Genomic DNA, 22,161 nt, shown 5'->3' with positions numbered 1-22,161 from the left:
TAGTAGTGTATTCCAAGACAATTATTCTTGACTTGGCATGCTAGCGTTAATTGAGGTTGTATCATGTTTCTGATTAGACAATGTACTATTAACTAAACATGTCAGGCTTATTAGTAGATACTACTCACATCCTATTCTTATGACAATTCTGGAATAAAATTATCTATTTTCCTCTTCAGTAGCATGTTGTTTGTGTTCTTTCATAGACAAAGGAGAATTTGTTGGCTAATGGCAAACTTGATTATGATGATGATGATGAAGAGGATGAAGACCTAATGTGGAGGTTACCCAAGGAAGAAACAGACTTTGAAGATGATTTTTTGGAGTATGATCAGGAGCATATCAAATTCATAGATAGTATGTTAATGGGATCGGGGGCTTTTGTGAAGAAAATTTCTCTCTCTCACTTTTCAACCACTGATTCAAACTATGAATGGAAAGCACCCAAAAAGTCGTCCCTGGGTAACGTTCAGTTTTCATCAGATTTTGATGATTTTGACTATAGCTCTTGGGATGCTATGTGCTATCTGGATCCTAGCAAGGCTGTTGAAGAGGATGATTTTGTAGTGGGTTTCTGGAATCCATCAGAAGAAAACTGTGGTGTCGATGCAGGAAAACAGTCTATCTCATATGACTTGCATACAGAGCAGTGTATTGCTGACAAAAGCATTGCAGACTGTGTGGAAGCCCTGTTGGGCTGCTATCTGACCAGCTGTGGTGAAAGAGCTGCTCAGCTTTTCCTGTGTTCACTGGGGCTGAAGGTGCTCCCTGTAATTAAAAAGACTGATTGGGAAAGCACTTTGTGTGCTGCCGGAGAGAATTGTAACAGTGAGCAGAAGAATCTTTCATCAAACTCTGTTTCTGCTTGTGTAGTTAATTCAGAGCCTTCTCTTTATAAAGACCTGGAGTATGGTTGTTTGAAGATCCCACCGAGGTGTATGTTTGATCACCCAGATGCTGAAAAAACCCTGAATCACCTTATTTCTGGTTTTGAAAACTTTGAGAAGAAAATTAATTACAGTTTTAAGAACAAGGCGTATCTTCTTCAGGCGTTTACTCATGCCTCATACCATTATAATACCATTACTGGTAAGTCGTCTTAAAGAAAAGTGTTTTTTCTTGTATAATAAATGTAAGATAGGAAGTTTGTTGTATTCCCATATGTAGTCCGTTTTTACATCTGGTGTACTATTTCATGAAGTCAATAGTCTCTGAATAAAAATGCTTATAAAACAGTATCTTGCCCTGATTTAGAAGGGGGATACCTGCTGAAGCTATATCTTAATGATTATTCATATTCTGAATTGATACAGATACAGGATGTGTCTCTGATGCTGTATTGTTAATGCACATGACTAATGTTAGATTTTTATTTAGTTGTGATAAATACTTATGTAACTGCAGAAAATCCGGAAGTGCTGATATTTTGCAAATATATTTAGCAATTTGTCACATAATTTAATCCCAAAAATATTACTCTTTGAGTGTATATCTAAGACTAAAAGTAGACTGGACAACATTTATGGAAACTTCGAATTCCCAACTAAAAACTGAAGGCTTAATTTAAGTTTGGGTGTTTTGTTGATTAAATATTTAATGTAAAAGTTTGAAGTAGTTCACTAAATCAGACTAAATATTAATTTCAGGTTAACTGCTTAATGTTCCTGTACATGATCTAACAGCAGACCAAATTTGCAATATTCTTCAATTACTTTTGCTTTGTCTGAATTTTCCCCATAGTGAATTGGTTCCTTACTCCAAGAACTAAGAAATCTTTGCCTTAATTAAAGAAATAAGTCATTTTGAAAAGTTAGTACATTGAGAAATAGTCCTGATGAAACACTGACAGGCTTCTTTGGTTTTCCGTTTGAGGTAGTATTACCTACATATATATTTACTTTTTATAGAAGCTTCACAAAGCATATAAAAGGTAGAGGATTCCTTTTTATATACTGTCAAGGAGAAATGTTGAGACATAGCACGTAGATGAAATTTATGTTGCTTCTAACAGAAACTTTTGACTCCAGTCCCTTTTCTTTTTACAATATAGGATAATTTGGAGTTGCTGTAACAGCTGTTTTTTTTTTTTTCTTAAGGAGCATTAGTTGAGATGTGACAGTAACTTAGCTGCACAAGGCAACTGAATCTCCCCACTAGCCATTTCACTGTCAAGTTACCTTTGTTGTAGTTTTGTCTTCCTTCTCTTCCCACCTATTCCTGTTTGCTTTTCAAGATGGTGGTGGTGGTGGTGGTGGTGGTTTTATTTATATTCTAAAAATAGACCTCCATAGTTCTCCAATCCCCTCTGCCTTGTCAATTATCCAGACAACAAAGGCTTATCATTTTCATTTCTTAGCATAAATGAACTCATTCTGAATGGGAATCTTAGTTCAATGCATTTCAAGAATTCTAAATGTATGGCAAGTTACATTAAAAAAAAAAAAAATTGCAGCATTAGTTGTCATCCTTTTCAGATCAGTGTGTAATAGAATTTCTTGATTTTTATTTGTACGTTTCTCGGCTCCATAGGATGACTTTGAACATAGGCATTAATTGATTATGTACAAGTGTTTTGCTAGCCTGACAAATTAACATTTGTCTCAAAGAGTGTTTTTATTACTAAATAAAACTGTTTTCTTCTTATTTTCATAATTTATTAGCAATCTTTTTAAAGACAAGGATACTTGTTTTAAAACATACTGCTCTTCCCCGAACATTGGTTAGTTTGTGGAATGTACATGGCAGTGTACCAAACCTCCTTTCCAGAAAGGCCTGGAAAGAATGTGTGTGTTAAACTTAATTGTGTTGTTGTACCTTCTTTTATTTCCAATGCTTTAAGATTGTTACCAGCGCTTAGAATTCCTGGGAGATGCAATTTTGGACTACCTCATAACCAAGCACCTTTATGAAGACCCACGTCAACACTCACCAGGAGTTCTTACTGACCTCCGATCTGCTCTAGTCAATAACACCATTTTTGCATCGCTAGCTGTAAAGTATGACTACCACAAGTACTTCAAAGCTGTCTCTCCTGAACTGTTTCATGTTATTGATGACTTTGTGCAGTTTCAAATGGAAAAGAATGAAATGCAAGGAATGGATTCGGAGGTTAGTGGTAGTAGGAAAAAAAATGTTTTCAGTATCTGACTTGTAGCATGTTATTAGATTTCTTATCATGATGTACATTTTTGTAATGTTTTAGTTTTAAGCACAAAGCAGCCAAAGAAGCAGGTGGATCTCAGTAGTAAAGCGTGCAGTTTGTGGAGTAAAATACAATCTTCAGGAAGCGTAGAGTGAGTAAAAACATCATGAAAGTAAATCGAGACCTATAGATTTTTTTCAGTGACAACTGATTTCTCTCAGTATTTCACCTTTGTGTTGTTCTTAGTGTTTTGGTTTTTTTTTCCCCATGTTGTTCTTGGCTTGCTTCTCTGATTGGAAGCCTACTGTACCATAAAGCAGTAATAAAGAAGCATTAAGCCACACAATAATGCTGACTCAAGATAGGATATCCACACAATACCACAAACAATACTAGCTTGGCAAAATACTGGGATTATTTAATGTAGCACACCGTGTAAGAAATGTTCAGTGTTTTTGTTCTGGATGACCTTTGCTGGAGCAGATGTCAGTGCATTCTGCACCAGAATGTTTGAAATGGTCCTAGAAGCTTTAGAGCTGCTAGACAAGGAAACATAGGCATCATTCAAATAAACTTGAAAAAGACTTTAGCTGAGGACCTGCAAACTTAGATCATATCTGAGATATGTAATAAATGTAAATGAAATATTTGAATTAAATACAAATATGTGAAATAAATGTAAATAAACATTTACTGAAGAATGGACTAAACCCATCTCAGCTAGATAAGCTGCTCAGAAAACGTATGAGTGCAAGGGCCTTCTGGGTAAAATTTTAACCAGAGTCCTGCAAGAGATGATCTTTCTCATAATCCTTTTTAAAAAAATAATATCTAGTCGATTTTCCTAATAGTTTGTCTTCTGAAAAACAGTTACTAACTTCTTAGAAAATACTCTGAGAATACTCTAGCTCTAAATAAACACGTTACCCTTGACTTTAGTAATTTCTTCTTTTTGATAGACAATTTAAAGCTCAGGAATCAAAAGCCTTCAGTTACTTATGTGTTTACAGCCCTTGCATCTGGTAGAGAGTGAAATACATATGTTTTATGGGAAGGCTGAGAACACTAAGAAACTAAGAAAATTTTTATTGAAATTCAGATAGTTTGGTTCTCTGATGAGAATTACTATCTCTGTTCTTCACAATATGAGTAAAAAGGTTAGAATCTCATCTTAAGAGCTCATAACAGTGATTCTTCAGCTTTGTTTGGTTTTTGCTGGTATGCAAAAAGATGGCCTAGAAACGTCGATCCAAGTTGCAACCAAATTCTGAGATAGCTGTTTCAAATAAAATTCTTGTTTCACTCTCCCTATGCCTGCTCCCTATCTTGGTCTGGCACTGAATTACTGAAACTCTTATTTCATCACAGTTAATGCAAGAGTCTTTGTTTCTGCAGTCCATGCCAGCTAGACTGGTTTCCATGTGCGTCTCCACATTATCTGCTTTGTTTTTCTCAAATCTCACTCCTGAAACATCTGTTGCTCCTTGCCTTATAGATATTAATTTCTCTCTCCTTCTGTTATTTAAGTACTGTGTAATTCTAAAGTGCTTCAGTTTGGACTTGGTATGAAATACACTCTTCAAAACACAGTTCATTTTTATTATTTATCATCATAATTCCACTTTGGAGGGTGTACACATCAGGTTTGACTTGTTTAATTTATTTTAGGGAGAAATGTTTTAGAAGGGACTAGTTTATAAAGCATTGTGGTGACTGTTAAGAGATCTGAATTGGGTCTTAAAACCTAAATAGGGGCTGCCTGCTGAGGAAAAGACAAAAATATATTCTCTTTAGGCAGAGGACAGTAATGATCCAAAACATTTTGTTTTTTGTATTACTTTATTTGCACTAAAGTGAATGCAAATTATATATATTTGAAATATTTGTAACTAAGGAGCGGGTTACTTCAAGATCTGTAAGATAGACACCATAAGTTTAGTTTTAATGATAATTGACTTTGGACTTATATTAGTGCAGTAGCAAAAAAAACCTCTACCTGCTGTGTTTAAAAAAACCTAAGTGTACCTATTAGCTCAGTCTAATGTTGATGGTTATCAGTTAATAGTGACTTACTTTACTAATGCTTCTTTTATGCTTGAGGTAAATGAAGTAAGAAATGGTGCATCTGACTTTCATCCACAGATTTGACTTAAAGATTTTAAAGCCTCCTTCTAGGAGGTCTTTAATGTATAAAGTCTTCCTTTGTTATGAGTAGCTTTCGACTATTGATTGATAGAACTGAGTCTGTTTCTTATTGGAAAAAACAGACCCATAGTGAAATGCTACAGAATTGTTACAGGAGAATTCACCACGCATATTAAGTCCTCTGTAAGCAGTGGTGTTTGGGGATTTTTTTTTTTTTCACATTTGAAAAATGTTATATCTTGCAACTTGGTTTCATGGGGGAATAAAAGAATGATTTCAGTGTGGAAAGCTGTCAATGGAAAAAAAAGCTTTAAAGGAAGCAGATCAGGATAGGATATAAGAGAACTTACATTTCTGAAGATCTTTGTTTTATTTTAATAGAAGCAAATGTCTCTCTTTTCTCCTCCCTTTCCCTCCCTTCTTTTTTTTAATTGCAAACAGCTCAGAAGATCTGAAGAAGATGAAGAAAAGGAGGAAGACATTGAAGTACCAAAGGCCATGGGGGATATATTTGAGTCCCTTGCTGGTGCCATTTATATGGATAGTGGAATGTCTTTGGAAATGGTTTGGCAAGTGTACTATCCAATGATGAGGCCATTAATAGGTACAGTCAGCTTTCAGAAAAAAAGTAATAATAATAAAGCGCCATCTGCTATGAAGAGAACAAACATCAATTTTTATTTTTGTTTTTTACTGTTTAACAGAAAAGTTTTCTGCTAATGTGCCCCGTTCCCCAGTGCGAGAGCTGCTTGAGATGGAGCCAGAGACGGCCAAATTTAGGTAAGAAGACACTTTCTTTACAACACACCACCCTAAAATGTTCTTAAGATGCACTTCATGAACTACAGAGGATTTTTTTAAATGTCATGGCTGATTTTTAATTTCTTTTGCACCAAAAAGTTAAAATGATCTTTGTATTTGTTTTTGTATAACTTTCTGAGAAAAGTAATGATTTCTGTATAATTTTACTGTTGTAGAAAAGAGAATATAGGTCTTGTATTTCACATTAACGTGCCTAGACAGTAAGTAAGTAATTACTGTGTATATTTTTGCAGTCCTGCAGAAAGAACTTACGATGGAAAGGTCAGAGTAACTGTGGAAGTTGTAGGAAAGGGAAAGTTTAAAGGTGTTGGCAGAAGCTACAGGATTGCCAAATCTGCAGCTGCAAGAAGAGCACTACGAAGCCTCAAAGCAAATCAACCTCAGGTCCCAAACAGCTGAGACTCCTCTTAAAATAAATGAAATGGGGGGAAAAACACATTCAAATAAAGCAAATTTTTTAAAATGTTGATGTTGAGAGGAACAAATTGGAAGACAGAATTTAAAGTTTGTTTGATAACAGAGTAGATAACAAAACATTTAACGTGTATAAAATTTTGGAACTAATTGTAGTTATAGTTTTTTGCGCAAACACAATCTTGTCTTCTTTCCTCACTTCTGCTTTGTTTAATCACAAGAGTGCTTTAATGATGACATTTAGCAAGTGTTCAGAATAATTGTTGTCAGGTCTTTTTGGTTTCCTTTTATTGTCAGTACAGCTTTGCTTAGTGTTAGAAGGCCAGGGAGCTTATGCCTAATGCAGTTGCTAGATGTATATATAGTAACCTTGAAATTCTTCAATCTGTGCACTAGTGCCAGTCATAAAGCAGTTGATAAACTGTACTGGATGATTGGGTATAAGAAAGAATAAGTGTGCCAGTATTCTCGTTTGTTTTTTTTTCTCCTACATGTCATCTTTTTACATTAAGATGGCATTCCCAATCATTATTGCACTTATTTGTTAGGGACAGATTTTAATTGAAATGGCTGGCATACTGGTAGAATGAGACTTCAATGTCCTTATGCCACATAGTCTTGCATAAAAAAAAAAAAAGGTTCTTGCCTTAAAAGTAAATAAACCCTCATTAATAACCTTTAATTTCTGATCTTTTTTGGAACAAACTATTTTACATTCCCGTCATTTTATTATGCATTTTACAATGATACAGCTCTATATTTACAGTACAACTCATTAATATAGCTGTGAGTTATTACAGGATTATAATAGAAATTGTATTCATATATATGTAATTAGGTTATTTTTAACGATTCTGAGGAGGTGGTTAGTCTACAGATTTTTTTATACCATAAGCAAAATATGGTCTTTGGCTAAAATTCCAGTTTTACACAAACCTGCAAGCTAGATAGTTCCAATACTGGAAACAGAAACGAGTAATTGTACAGTGCAAGCTGTCATTCTAACAAAATAACCTTAGACATATCACACCTAAAATATGCTGCAGATTTTATAGTCAATTGGTTACGTATTTAACAAACAGAGCACCTTTACACTTAGAAATATTTCCACGTAAATTTCTTACTGTACTTTTCAGAGTTGCATGCATATTTCACCTACCAAAGCTGTGCTGTTAAATAACATGAAAGTTGATGTTTGAGATAACTGCCGTACTTTTGATACATCTGTGATTTAGGTCCTTAATTTAGAGAAACTAGCTCATTGGTGTTTTGATCTACTGGGGGAGGGGGGAAATCATACTTTTATTTTTTAGGCTTTGCCTATACTTCTTTAATTAGATTTATGTAGGCACTCTTCACTTAAATACCTCAGTTCTTTTTTCTTTTCTTTTTTTCTTCTTTTTTTTTGCATGCATTGTTTTTTCTGTTTTGGTGCTATGTTTATATATTATGCTTGAAAATTTAATTTTTGCACTGTAACTATAATACCTCTTAATTTACCTTTTTAAAAAGCTGTGGGTCTCGTATTCCCACCAATATCAGTAGAGGTTTGCTGCAATTTTGCCCTGTTAATTATGCTTGAAGTTTGAGAAAGCAGAGCAAGGTGTTTTAATGTTTTCCAGCACAATAGTTTGAACTTGATGCTGTGTCTTATGTATTAAATTACAGATAAATACTGTATTTCCTGCTTTTAAACCCTATTCCTTTCCTCACAAAATGCACACTAAAACAAAACAAAAACTGTCAGCTCTTGCTTTCTTAACAACAAAAGAAAAAAGCCTTAGTGACAAGGGGTAGGCATTAAGCTTTTCTGAAATACAGTTTTCAAAAGTTCATGTATTTTCTATCTCATTTTTTTAATTCTGCAAAAAGGACTATTCTTGTATTTGAAAAGAACATTGTTATAGTAGGCAGAGTGAGAATTAAAATAGTAGCTTGCAAAACAGTTCTAGCATTTGTTTGTTACTTCAGTAATGAAAATGTAACATGAAATTACAAGGCCTGCAAGTCTTGATGTGTATAAAAAAATGTAAATGATATGGAACAGTCTGAATTTTCGAAGGTAAATTGCTTTGAGGTAGCCATTTTATAGAAGAAAATTGATTACCAACTTCAGTTATAGCTCTTACTTTAGGCTAGGAGTAAAGTTTCTTACAGAAAATACATGATCGTGAAAGTTGGCCGTTCCGCATTTCTCACCGGACATCAATCATCAGATTGATCAGACCATCTATAAAGTGTTAAGTAGCTGTAACTGCGTTACAAAAGAATTAAGGTTAGTCTTTGAATGCGTACGATTTCTTACTGATTGTTTCAAGGTTATAGATTCTCAGGGGTTTCGGGTGATTGTTAGCAGTAATGTGGTACAGAGTGTCTTTGCAAAGAAAATGAACTGAGTTTGCTCTGTATTTCAGAACAGTTTAATGATCACTTTGTTACTAGATAAAGCCTATGAATTGGAAATCTGAAATGTGTAGTGGCTGACTATAAAGTAGTTTCTGCTGCTGATGCGTTTTTAAATGAGTTTTAAATGCCGTAATGTTTTCCAGTGTGACCTCATTGAAATATTTTGTATCCTTTGAGATAGAAAAATCATATTCGTTTCCATGTTATACATCTGTGTGTTTTACCCTTCAGTTGATATGATTTTGACATTGGACAGTATATGCTATTAAAGACCTAAATCTGATCATTTGAAGGTTGGGATAGAGATCACTTGACATGCTGTAAGCACAAGTGTATGCAGACTGTTGCAACCCATCTTCAAAAGCAACCACACGGCCACACAGGCTCATCTTAAAAATAGTGTGGGGGTTAGTTGGCATGAACCTTGGTTTTTTTTCTTGTTTTGTTTTGTTTTTGTTTATCTAAGTCCTGTTATACTGTACTTTAAACAGTCCTCCTAACTATGCTGCGTTTTTATTTTTATGGCTTTTTTTTGCGCTGTTCTGTTCATGTAGCACAAATAAGCATTGCACTTGGTACCATGCTTTACCTCATTTCAAGGAAAAAAATGCTTAACAGAGAGGAAAAATGTGGTTTGGCCTTGCTGCTGTTCTGATTTACTGAATTTGAAAAAGATAATTATATGCCTGCAATGTGTCATTTACTTGCACAACTTAAATAGGTCATTTGCAATGTCTGTGGCATTTTTACTGTATGTGGATAAATACGATGAAGGGGTGTGACAACTCTTGGTTGTATTTTAAAGCTATTGTTTTTTTTTACTACATCATTTTACTGTTATGTGAAGTAATTAAAATTAGAATGACCTCTGACACTCCAGTAATGATCTCTGAACAAACCAACACATTATGCATATAGCGTAGTTTCTGCAAGAAGGTAGTCCTTAGAATTTGGTCAACCTCAACTAAATCTCTGCTCTGTCTGAATATTGAGTGTCCAGTAGCGACTTCTGAAGTGTTTGTTCAGCTTGATGCTGCTAAAGTCCGTACAGAAAAAAGCCTGTTAATTTTTAGTCTCGTTATACAATGTGTTGTGACTGCAGAGTACAGAACTTAGGGAAGAATTCAGACCGGTTGCAGTGCTGAGGAGAAATACAGTGTTGGCCCAGGATGATGTGCCAGATCCTCAGCTAGTGCAAACTGATGCAGTATCTTTGTAATCAATGGCACTGCATTATTTTACGCACCTGAAGATCCTGTGCTATATATATATATATGTGTGTATATGTATATATGCCTATACATATATACATACATGCCTATACATATATATATATATATACACACATATATATATATACATAGCAGAGTTTGGATTCTTCTCCTTGTAAGTAAATACAGAACTATAAACTGGAAAATGGGGGGGTTATGTTACTGCATATGAGATAACTATGCTACATGCATATATCTGTACAGAAAATGAAATCTTTATATCCCAGTCACAGCAGCACGCATAATCTGAAAATGACAAATAGTGTTGAGATCTGCTGTGATGCTACACTTGCTTCTGTCTGACAGTATTCTGGGTTTATACGCTTTGGGTGGGATTCTCTGCAAAAACATTCTCCTGGAAATCTCTGTTGTTTTTTTTTACATGAGTAAAGTGAGAAGGATTTTGATTTTTGGTACTTAATTACTGACATTGATCCTTTTCCAACTGCTCTGACTTTCATGAAGCTGATTTCTTTACCTTCCTATTAGGTTTAAAACTTAAAACACTACAGTTTGTGACCATGAAATGTAATCTAAATATCAACTGTAACTCTGTAACTCAATCTGAATTATGTTAGCAAATATCTAGAGGTCATTGCAGTATACTCCACTAGCAGTTAAAATAAACTTTTATCAAAGCTAACTACATTTCTTAAAAATAAATGTTATCCAATAAACTCCTTGGGTTTTTTCCCTCTTTTATTTGAATGGCAACCACAGACTACTTTAATTGCTTTGTAGATGCACTCAGAATATTCTGCAGCAGCAAGTTAGAGAGAAAAATGTTTGTGGACAATAATTGGGAATTGCAGGTGTTTTTATTGTAAATAGTTTGACTGAAAAGATGGTTGAAATCAAGTAGAATGAATAACAAATATAATTTGATGGACAATAAAATATTTACCATCACATGCTGCAGCTGTCTTTAAGGGACATAAAATGTAATTCATTCATACTGTAATCTTGCTGCAGAAATTTGCAATCTGCACCTTATGGATCACAATTACCTTTAATAGTTTTTTGTAATAATTGTAGCTGAGTATATCTCCAATAAAGTTATGGTCTGTTCACCTTGTATTGTCTTTTCTTTTTGTTTTTAGTTCCTGTTAATCTTTTCATAAATCTGCTAGAGTTTATCAAAAACTTTTTTTTTGTCTCAATCTAAAAAAAAAAAATTAAAAAAAATTGAAAACATTATTTCTTGACCTTGTTTAAATACAAGTCTGTCTTCTTCCTCTGATGAACGAACTGTCTTCATAGTTGTGTGAAGACTCTTAAGGGCTGCTCAGGTTAAAAATGCTGGTGTATGTGCTACAGTTTGATCTCTGTGTTGACAACTATACCTGCAAAACTTCTGCTGGAGCTGGGAGGCCCCAGCGCATGAGGGTTCAGAAACACAAGCTTGCACAATTCAGCATGTTTTAAGAATGAAGTGTTAATCTGTGCTAATAGTCTCAAAATTAATTAAATTTGTTTAAATTGTTTTTTGTTTTCCTTCAAGTATTCCACTTATCCTGTATATTGAAAACGTGTTTGGAATATTCTGACAGGTGCACTAGTGTTGTATGTCGGTGTTTCACAGAGAAGACAGACATGTGGATCAAAGATTAGGAGTTTTCCTTTTTGAAAACTCCCCAAGGAAGTTTTTTCGCAGTGGGTGACCTTTTCCTCAGCTGTAATGAACCAAGCAATTCTCAGCTAAGGATCCTAAGAAACCTTGTTGACCATTCAGGGCTTTCCAGCTATTTTCCCATCCCCCAGCATTGATAGTTAAGGCCCTTCAAGTTCCAGTATGTAGCTTAGGTAAGCATGGCCCTCACCTCCAAGTGTTAGTAAGTGGGTCAAACTGGAAAACTTTCCCCAGGTATTTGACAGAAAAATGGGCCTTTTTTTTTTTTCTTTAAATGCTGATGTCATTATCTTCCCATTCATTGTGGAAGAGGAAGAATGGAATGGCCATCTACACTCGTCTCACTGTTAGTGATGTATCACATGCAGAATGACTGTGATGACTGGTGCCAAGAGTGATGCTCAAAGTACAGCAATCATAGAATTACCGAGGTTGGAGAAGACTTCCAAGAGCATCCAGTTTCCCATCCACCACCACCATTTCCTCACTAAATCATGTCCCTTAGTACAACATCTAGACATTTCTTGAACACCTCCAGGCACAGTGACTCAACCACCTCCCTGGGCAGCCCATTCCAGTGCCTGACCACTCTTTCAGAGAATCAATTTTTCCTAAAATCCAACCTGAATCTCCCATGGTGCAACTTGAGGCTGTTCCCTCTAGTCCTGTTGCTAGTTACAAAAGAGAAAAGCCTGACCACGACCTCCTCCCAGGGAGTTGTTGAGAGCAATGAGGTCTCCCATGAGCCTCCTCCAGACTAAACAATCACAGTTCCCTCAGCCGCTCCTTATAAGGTCTGTGCTCCAGACCCCCCCTCACTAGTTTCATTGCCCTTCTCAACACTCTCCAGGGCCCCATTGTCTTTCTTGTAGCAAGAGGCCCAAAAGTGAGCACAGAACTCAAGGTGCAGCCTCACCAGGGCTGAGTGCAGGGGGATGATCGCTTCCCTACTCCTTCAGGCAACACCATTTCTGATACAAGCCAGGATGCCGTTGGCCTTCTTGGCCACCTGGGCACACTGCTGGCTCATGTTCAGTCGAGCATCAACCAACGCCCCCAGGTCCATTTCTTCTACACTGTCCACCTGTGAGAGAACAGTAGGCTTGACTTAGGGATAAACCTGTTTTCTTGATCTGCAAAGCAATAAGAAAAGCCATGAATAAAAGGAATAACTTCTTTGGTAAAGCTAAGATCAAGGTACACATTTTCAGGATAGTTACCTTTTTTTTTCATCCTGACAAAACTCAGTGGCTGGTCCACAGGAAGGGAAAAGAGAATGCCTCCATCTGAAGAATTTACAAATACTGGTTTGTCATACTCCGTACAGGAATACGTGTTCCATAATTACATAATTAGAGCTACGTATTTGGTTAACTGCTACTCTTCCTAAGTAAAACCATAGAGAAAAGGGAATTTGAAAACTGAGAGGAATCGGTTTATGTATATGCTTGCCCTGAAAAGAGGTAGTAACAAAGCTAATTGTAACTGAGCCCAGAAGTACCGAGGAGCAGCTCTGGGGCTTGGCTGGGCTTCCCTTAGCCCTTCTGCTGGAGTCCAGGTGCAGAATGTGTTCCATAGAGGAAATCTCGCTGTCAGCAGACAGAGGTAGTACTGACATGTAAGTGTGCTTTATTTTTCTCATAACTGTTATTATGTCTCTCTTTATCATAGGATGTGAACAATACTTTCATTTTGGTAAGTAAAATAACCAAGGGGCTTCCATATGTTATGAAAACAGTATCATTTACTTTGCAGCTTAACCATCTTCCACTTACCTGGCTTATAGTCTTCTCTCAGTATTACTTTACTTTTTTTATATATTTTATTGGAAGCCCCATGCTAACTCTTAAATTGAAGTAATTTTCTTCTGTTAACTTGAAAATTTCCTGTAGTTTTGGGTTCCTGTCCAACTTCAACTGAAGTCACAGGGAAGACATCCACTTGAGCTCTGTAATTTGTGCGCATTTGAACTTTACACAAAAGTCCTTTAGGTATATGAAATAGAAACACCAAATTTCAAGTGAAAATTGAGAAATGCAGCCATATACGATGGCAACTGCTCGTCTCTTCCCACTGTAGCATGACCAGTGAGTCACTGGTTTAGAAATTACTGTTTCCAAGGTGAATCTAGTTGGAATAGCAGGGGATTACATTCCTGCCAGCAACACTCATCACCTTTCTCTCAGCTCCAGGCAAAAAAGCCCTCATTACACAAATGAGCATGGCACGGGCAGCCGTACCCACTGTCTGGCCAGCTGGCTGCTCTGCGGGGCTGGGCCAGCAAAAAGCTCCCCTAAATCGAGGACAAAGATTCTCTAGACTCTGCCCCCAACGGGAGTGTTGAAGTTCATGGTAGCGGAGATGGTATCTGCAACACTTGGAAGATGTAGTAACCATTCTTTCCTGGACCAAATGCCTTTGCTGGACTTTACATGTTTCTGTGGAGTTTATCAGCCAAAAATGTTTCTGCATAGCATCCTCAGTGTTCATAAGGGATTGAGTCCTTAGCAGGTACAGAAAGGCAGAGGAGAAGGGGAATTCAGATCTTCCTGGCCCACCTTGCAGAGCTGAATCTAGCATATGTGTGGGTGCATTGCAAGAGTACCCCTAACTTTCCTTAGCATTTAGTTACAAACCACTAAATTAGTGTAGAATAGTGATACAGCAATCTCTGCAGAAGGAGCCTGCTGAAATAGGGCCTTGAAAGAAGCGGAGGTTGAACTTAGCCACCAGGCAATGTAGAAGTTGCTTAGTTTTGGCCACTACTAAGATGCCTTAAGCTTCTAGTACCCCTGAACTTAGTCTTCTGGGGTCCCAAGCAAGTGCTATTCAGGAGGGAACATTCAGGGCATTTCAGAGCTTGTGATGGTTTATACATCAGCCCTGTGCAGACTACGCGTCATACCTACAGCAGTGAAAACCACTTTGCAGCTAAATCAGCTCTGTGGTGAGGAGAGCTGTGGTCAGTCCTCAGTGCTACCAGAAAAGGTACAGATTGAGTAGCAGTTACACCTTAGAGGTGTGCCAGCTGGGGCTCATCAGCAGGCAGAGTAGATACCATGTTTTAAGGGGGGGAAACTGCATTTGCTGCTAGAGGTAGTCTAGTTGCCACCTTCTGGCATCACCCAGTATAATCTTAGAATCACAGAATGACTTAGTTTGGAAGGGACCTTAAAGCTCACCCAGTTCCAACTCCCAGCTGTGGGTAGGGTAACCACCTACCAGACCAGGCTGCCCAGGGTCCCATCCAGCCTGGCCTTGAACATCTCCAGGGACAGGGCATCTACAGCGTCTCTGGACAGCCTGTGCCAGTGGCTCACCACCCTGATGTTCTTCACCTCGTCACTGCTCACCTCACGAGCTGCATTTCCTCATGCCCTACAATGGCATGACCTGTCTCTTTCAAAAGAGCTACCCTGCCCTGAGCCCTCCATAAGATAATGCGTCTCAACCTATGGAGAAGCAATTGGAGCTCAGTGTTTCAGTTGTATCGCTGAAGTCCATTAGGCAGGACTACATCTGATATTGGTGACTCGGGTGCCAGCTTTAAGTTCTTTAATAGGTGACTGACTGTCTTGTCTAACCTAATACTCAGAAGTTGATTCCTTGCTGTCATAAGTGAGGTTCTGAGAAGTTCCTTAGTGAGACCAGGCCACAGGAGATTGCTTTGACAATGATGACAAGTGTGAAGAAGTAGCTGAAGTTGTGATTAAAATCAACTGAAGAACATAAGTGTTTTTCGGCACAGTAGGTAACAACAGTCCTCAATGGCCGGGTGCTAACTGGGTCAATAGCCCCTCCAGAAATCCACGTATCTGCCTGATTTTTCTCTAAAAATGCATTAGTTTTTGACAGCTTCACTTATCTGCCCATAGCAGAGATATCCTTGCTTTCCTGGAAGTGCACCTGGGGCTATCTGCTAGGATAAGGGGATTCAGCATGGCAATAATAGAGATGGGAAGTCGGTGGGGTAGGGTGGACCCCAGAGACCTGGGGTACAGGCAGCGTGAGGGCTGGGGCCTCCATCGAACTGCAGGCTGGAGCTGGTCCTGCAGTCAGGACTGGTGACAGTGACTACAAGTATGCCCTGCACCAGCACCCGTCCTGGCCCAGGTGCTGCGCTCCTCCCTCGCCTGCTGGTGCTTTATACTGGGCCCTTGAGGCCTCGGTGTAATTTTCTCCACTTCCCATCCCCAAGCATCCCTCTAGGCTGTCAGTGTTTATAACTGGTGTGCACAGGATTCCTCCTCTGCTAACCCCCGCTGCACCCCAGAGGCAGCTGTACTTCCACAGCGCATGAAGCAATTCCTGTACACACGATTTTAAAGTGCTTTGGGATCCTGGGGAAAGAAGGTGCTATGGTATGAGTACGAGATATTATTAAAACAGGAATCTGTGTAATGGGTGATAAATTTTGATACTGTATGTTTAATATAATATGACGGTTGTAAATCCATTGAATTACCATAGGTATTTGCTGTGCAGTGTGTTTATGAATTGTTTGGGCAGGTGTTTTTCAAGTCCCAAGTTTTCACACTAAATGTGAGTTATAGGACAGTTTAATAATATTCCTTGCTGAACTCCAGCATGCTACAATTAGCTGCAGAAATGCTATCACTGAATGGCTGAGCCCAGTTGCTGCTTGCATTCGTGTATAACAAGGTAAATGAAAAAGCAGTGCAGAGAAAGGAGATCTGCAGAAATAAGCTTTTAGATCTGGCTTTGATCTCCTAGAAGCAAATACCTTTTAGAGCAGCAGAAATCAATAGTTTTGATATTGTCCAACTGTATTTTACATGTGCTTCCATACAGGTTTAAAGCAGTTTATTTTGATTGCAATCATGAAATTGTTCTCTAAAACTTTATACTCCATAGTTATGCTATTAATATTTATGGATGTGAAGGGATACCTGTACTGCACATGCTATTTGAATCAAATGTTTCTGGATAGTTTTTTAATCAATCCAAAATAATGTAATTCAGGATTACATAGAGTTGGAATTTCTTATTTTTGTTTTTTATTGACCTGCATATAAAAAGACTTATAAGACCTTGGAAAAAAACATTCCCTTTTTCAGGGGAAGAACGAAGCGCTCCATTTCACTGCTCCATCTGCTTTTGTGCTACAAGCTGAACCTCATCCCGAGCTGACTTTACACCGAGGAGTGAAGAGGTACGGCCGGGTGGAAGTTTTAAAGCCTTGTGGGTGAAGAACACAACTTCTCGATCACTGTAGGATTTTGTGAGCATAAGCTCAGTTGTCACTGGTTTTATTAATGCCTAACACTGGGCTTCACAGGGTGCAGAGCCCCTCACGCACTAGCGTAGGTGTTTGCAGTGACTTGCACAGCTCCCTGCAGGCAGCTGGCACGCTCTGAATACATGGTGCTAATGTACCTGGGGTGGCAGAAGACGCTTAGCATCACTGCCCATCCGTGCTGAGCCAGCAGCGGGAGGTAAGGCCGGCCGGCACGTCTCGTCCCCGCTAGCCTTGTGCCAGAAGTACGGTCCCAACACCCCGCGCCGTGACTCGTGTGTGTGCATAAGCTGCCCTCGGCCCCAGATGATATGTTTGCATTTCATAATTAATGCTGAACTCGACTTGAGGCAGATACCAAAGGACAATTTTTTAAACAGATGTTGCGGGTCACTTGTAAGTTATTTGTCAAATAAGTTTCAGAGCACGAGCCGCTGCTTTTGCCATTGTAACCGAAGGTGTATGCTGCTCGGCAGCAGTAATTACAAAGCCAGGGCAACACAGGGAAAATTCATCTTATTTAAAAGTGTTTTAGTGTCACCAAGCAGCTTGCTGTGCCATTAGGCAGGTTTTGCTAGACACGTTCAAGTTGAGGGTTTTAATTTGAAGTATTCTCTAAAACAGAATTATGTTGGAGTTTACATAAAATGAGAGAATGACATGAAAAGTTTTAACTTAAGCAGCAAAATATAAAAGCTAATCTTATTTAAAAGTAATATGTGTGTCTTGATTGAGTGCCCAGATACATTCAGCTGGGACATTTTAGTGGAATCGGTTCTAAGCTGTTACACTGAGTTATACAGAGTAGGTTTTCCTGAGCTCACATTGCCAGACCTGAAATACTCTTGTGGCTGCATTTAATAAAGAAACGAAAGTCTTGGGTAAGGGGATATGATTTTTTATGACAGAAGGAATGCAAATAACTTTTAGTCTCATTGCCTAGACCGGGTTTGGTCTGATTTGATGGAGTTTAATAATGACTTATAACCTGTGCTGACAATGTGCAGACCCGCACAACGTCATTTAACTCATTTATTCTGCTTGCTGTAAAAACAAAGAGATGGCAAATAAATATATGGAAAGTTCATTGTTTGTCAGAGGGCCCAAGCCAAAAGTTTTCAGTGACCTTTTAAAATATGGTCCCAGGCTAGTACTAAAATGTCTGTCACTCAGCGCACACACTTGCACAATTTGGCCTTTTAACCCGTGCATCTTGTTTTTCTCTCTTTCAACTGGTTGTATGAATTTCAAATCAGCTGCAGCTATTTAAGTTTTTGCATTGGAGGATTACTGTAAATTGCAGTCTGACAATTACAATGTACAGCGCACAGGAGAGTTATTAATGGATAGGCCTACTGATGGCCTTTCAGCGCTGACGAGGGCCTGGTGTTCCTCACCCATAATTAGATCCAGTGGTCGCGGGCCGAGGCCGAGGAGGGGGCGGCCGCCGAGCACTGCCTTATCAGAGGAAGATATCAATTGATCATGGATAGTTACTATCGGCAACGTCTAAATCTCTAATTCACCTTCTCCTTAATGACTTGTATTGGCTTAAGAAGCTCAGTTGCTTGACAGCACGGTGCTCAGCTGACAAAGCCATGCAGGTGGTTTTAATAGAAGATTTCTGTTGCTTGAGATTTTGCTAAAGACAGAGCAACAGTTCAACAGACACAATAGAGGCCCGTAAAAACCCCACTCTGTTCCTCTGCTCACTGAGGATTCTGGCGGGGCCAGGCCCGGAGCGAACTGCTGCTCCCATTCACGCGGCACTTTTTTCCTTTATGAATCCTGCACGAGGGCTTTCTCTGAGGTTTCAGTATTTATTTTAAGGAACGAATCTTATGTGGGCATAAATTATATTTGACAAATGAAAATGCATTGGGGGAGGGGGGCAGTTGATACTTTATTTTTTAAACTGCCCTATGAAAAAACGTTTTCCAGAACATATAACTGAAAAACTGAACACATTTCTTTTGGCAAAGAAGAAGTCCTGTGCCCAGGAAGAACTAGGAAGACTTTCAATGAAAGCTGAAGACAATAGTCTTTTGCCATTGATAAAAACAGAAAATATGTGAACTAGGGGAAAAGCCCTTTTTTCCCCTGGCGTCTTAAACACAAATTCTGGGTTTTTAATGAAGTAACCAAGAAGCAAAGGCTTTGTACATAGGTTATCAGTGCAAATACCAGAGATGGGCACCCAACCCCCGAGGCACTGCTGATCCAGCCCCAATCCTTTCTAGAAGGATTACAGCCACTTGCTGAGAAGTTTTCCACTCAGTAAAGTTTGTAGCCAATCTGATGTTCACAATATGTCCCAGAGGTTTATTATTATTATTATTCCGATTATGTAAATCCATGGCAAATGTAGGTTTGAGTCTGTTAAGGTTTTTGGGGGTAAACATTTGTTTAAAATCTTGTTCCAATCTCTTAACACATCTTGAAGTAAAATCTAATTGAGTAGATCGCTGGCATAGGCAGAACTTTCTGTTGTTGTTCTTGAGGGAGAGCTCAAAAGTAAAGTGGGTCTGGGGGACTGCATTTTTAGCCTTGAGTGGAAACATATTTATCAGTACAAAGTGTGCTTTTCAAGCCATTCTGGAACTAGAAACACTGATGGACCTGTGTTCTGGTTTCACTACCAGGTTCATGACCTAACTTCCAATATAACTTCTGGGTTTGTGTTATGGTTTCTACTTGAGAGCACTAATTTGACATTTTCACTTCCTCTTGACTTGCAACCCATCTCCCTAAGCTATGGTTTTGCAGTGCCCAGGTCAGGGACCACTGGCCTGAAGAATTTAAAATAATTAACCCATGCACCTTCTGTGTGCTGTTGTCTCAAGATCTCAAAGTACCTTTGAAACTTCCTAGTTAAGTTTTATAAATCTCTGACTATTATCCTTGTCAAAGGAGAAAACAATGATAGAGATAAATATGTAACTCTACCAAGAGCAATAGTTTGTTAAATCATGCTGTGTTGAATGTTCACTGAGTGTTTTTCCTAGACAGGGATATAGACTGAACTAAAACATGGTCTGAAATCCTAATTCTTTGATGTTGATGGTGAGAATCCCCCTGGCTTCAATCTTGTTGGGAGCTCACTGGCATGTTTTTTGCTCTACGTGAGGATAGAACCCCGGAGCTTAAGTCATAAATGAGTTACAACACAATTATAAGCTTTCCTCATTAAAATGAGAGAATTTTGGAGTTTATCCAAGCCTTCATTCAGAAAATGATATAAGCATCTATTAAAGTACACCTTTTCTCATGAAAGTTCAGAGCTTTGGTAGGCTTTGTGAATGTCAGCCTATCTCCTCTGACTGTACAGTTGGGCTGGAGTGTGACGTCGTTGCTCAACTGCATGTGGGTCCCATTCTAACCATTTAGAAGGAGGGAGGGGAGGCTTTGCAATATGAAATCTTATCACACTTCAAGAAACCAAAGATAGCATTAAAAAGCATGACAAACAGGGAAAAAATAGCACTTCTAAGGGCTTATATCTGAGCTCTGTGTACAAGGAGCTAGTTTAGAACCTGAGTACTGTGGGGTCTGTTGCACACTGTAAAAAAACACCTCCCTCCCAAGGATGGGCCAGCAGTGATGCTGAATCTCCAGAAACTTTGGAACCAGGGACAGATAGGCCCAGCACACAGATGGACTTCCTTGAAGTCCCCAACCTGAAACCTTTGTCGCTACTGTCTGAGCTAGTCAGCTAGAGTGCCTGCTTTTAATATGGATGTAACAGCAGAAAGCTGACTGGCAGAATGATGCTGAGGTGGAGGGCTGCTTTCATGTACTATGATGCAAAGTAAACGCATGGTGACAACAGCCTTTTTCAAACCTAAATGTAACTATTCTGCCATGGACAAAGGAGGATGTCCAACAAGTCCTTATTAGAACACATACGTAGGTCAGCCCTTTGCTATAAAATTGAATTTTCTTTTATATTTGTATATATTTATGCCCCTTATGCCCTTGGACTTGTGAATGCAGTGTTTGAAGTTACCTAGGGGAGGATTTCATCACTCATGTTTTTAAAACAAGCTGCCCAACAAAAAGCCCTCACTGACATCTGTGGATGTTCTTATCTACCCATGAATGAGAAGAAACACCAGGTCCAACAAGCACTGTGGCTCCACAAGATCCCGGGACACTGCAGGATAGAGTTTCCCTCCTATCCCATGTGTTGTGCAAGATGGCATGTGTTGGTGCTGGGGCAGATCTAAGTCCCATCACGCCTTTGCAGCTACGTGCCAAATAGGCGAAAGCCGAACTTTTCACTGAGGAAGATTTTGGCACCAAGAATCAAGTACAATCCTTTTCCTTGATGCAAGTCTGTCTTTTTATGTTATTATTATTTAATTTTCCTTTAAGTGCGGATTGGAATGCTTCAGTTGCTTTATTTTACTTTACCTGTGTTCAAGAATTTGCAGAAAGAATCATTTTGGATGCAAAGACCAAGCCTTGATCATTCAGCCCTCAAAGGTGACAGTTTTGGCACGTTTTGAGGGTTCAAAGCAGGGGGGCTACATTCTTCACTCTTGTAAAAAGGAGAACCTCTGCTGAGCTCTGTTCATTTAACATTTAACATTCTCTGTTCACAGAGAAGATGGGGCCCGGCAATTTTCTCTATAATGCTTTCCATAAGAGACATCTCAGCTCAGCCCTTGTAATGGTCTGTTGGCTGTGAACAGTCCACCAAGCTGTTAGTAATTTTGAGCCAGCCTGTTACATCATGATCCCATCAGCTGAGTTTGGCAGAGACTTCACTAGGCCATGCTATCGCCCACAGCCGCATTGCCCTTGCAGTTCACATCTTCCTGAGGGGCAGCAAAACCCATGAGCTGCTGACATGAGGTAACTTTTCACCCTTGTCCCACTGGTGATTGTGCCCTACCATGTATTTTTTCAACTCAAACAGGCTTATTAATTTTAATGACTTTGAGGACAATTGCTTTCCTGCTTAATGCTCATTAGTTGATGACACTGGGGTAAGTAAGTCCAAATAGGGTATATGGTGGATCATAGAATCACAGAAACATAGAATGGCATGGGTTGAAAAGGACCTCAAAAA

The 22,161-nt window shown here is 38.7% G+C and overlaps 1 protein-coding gene across 5 annotated transcripts in view; it reads left to right on the top strand.

Annotated features, from left to right (window-relative positions):
• The window catches only part of DICER1 (dicer 1, ribonuclease III), a 65,455-nt gene extending 54,180 nt beyond the window's left edge, over positions 1 to 11,275 (top strand). For 4 of the 5 annotated variants that reach the window (XM_021403606.1, XM_021403609.1, XM_021403608.1 and 1 more), the window contains 5 exons: positions 207 to 1,089; positions 2,840 to 3,108; positions 5,729 to 5,891; positions 5,992 to 6,067; positions 6,343 to 6,508. In XM_021403606.1, coding sequence (XP_021259281.1) covers positions 207 to 1,089; positions 2,840 to 3,108; positions 5,729 to 5,891; positions 5,992 to 6,067; positions 6,343 to 6,508 — 1,557 coding nt within the window. Of the gene's footprint in view, positions 1 to 206; positions 1,090 to 2,839; positions 3,109 to 5,728; positions 5,892 to 5,991; positions 6,068 to 6,342 lie in introns of all 5 variants that reach the window. The other variant, XM_021403607.1, reaches the window with a different exon arrangement.

The sequence above is a fragment of the Numida meleagris genome, chromosome 6 (assembly GCF_002078875.1).
Source record: "Numida meleagris isolate 19003 breed g44 Domestic line chromosome 6, NumMel1.0, whole genome shotgun sequence".
NCBI lineage: Eukaryota > Metazoa > Chordata > Aves > Galliformes > Numididae > Numida > Numida meleagris.
This window is presented reverse-complemented; position numbering and strand designations above follow the sequence as displayed.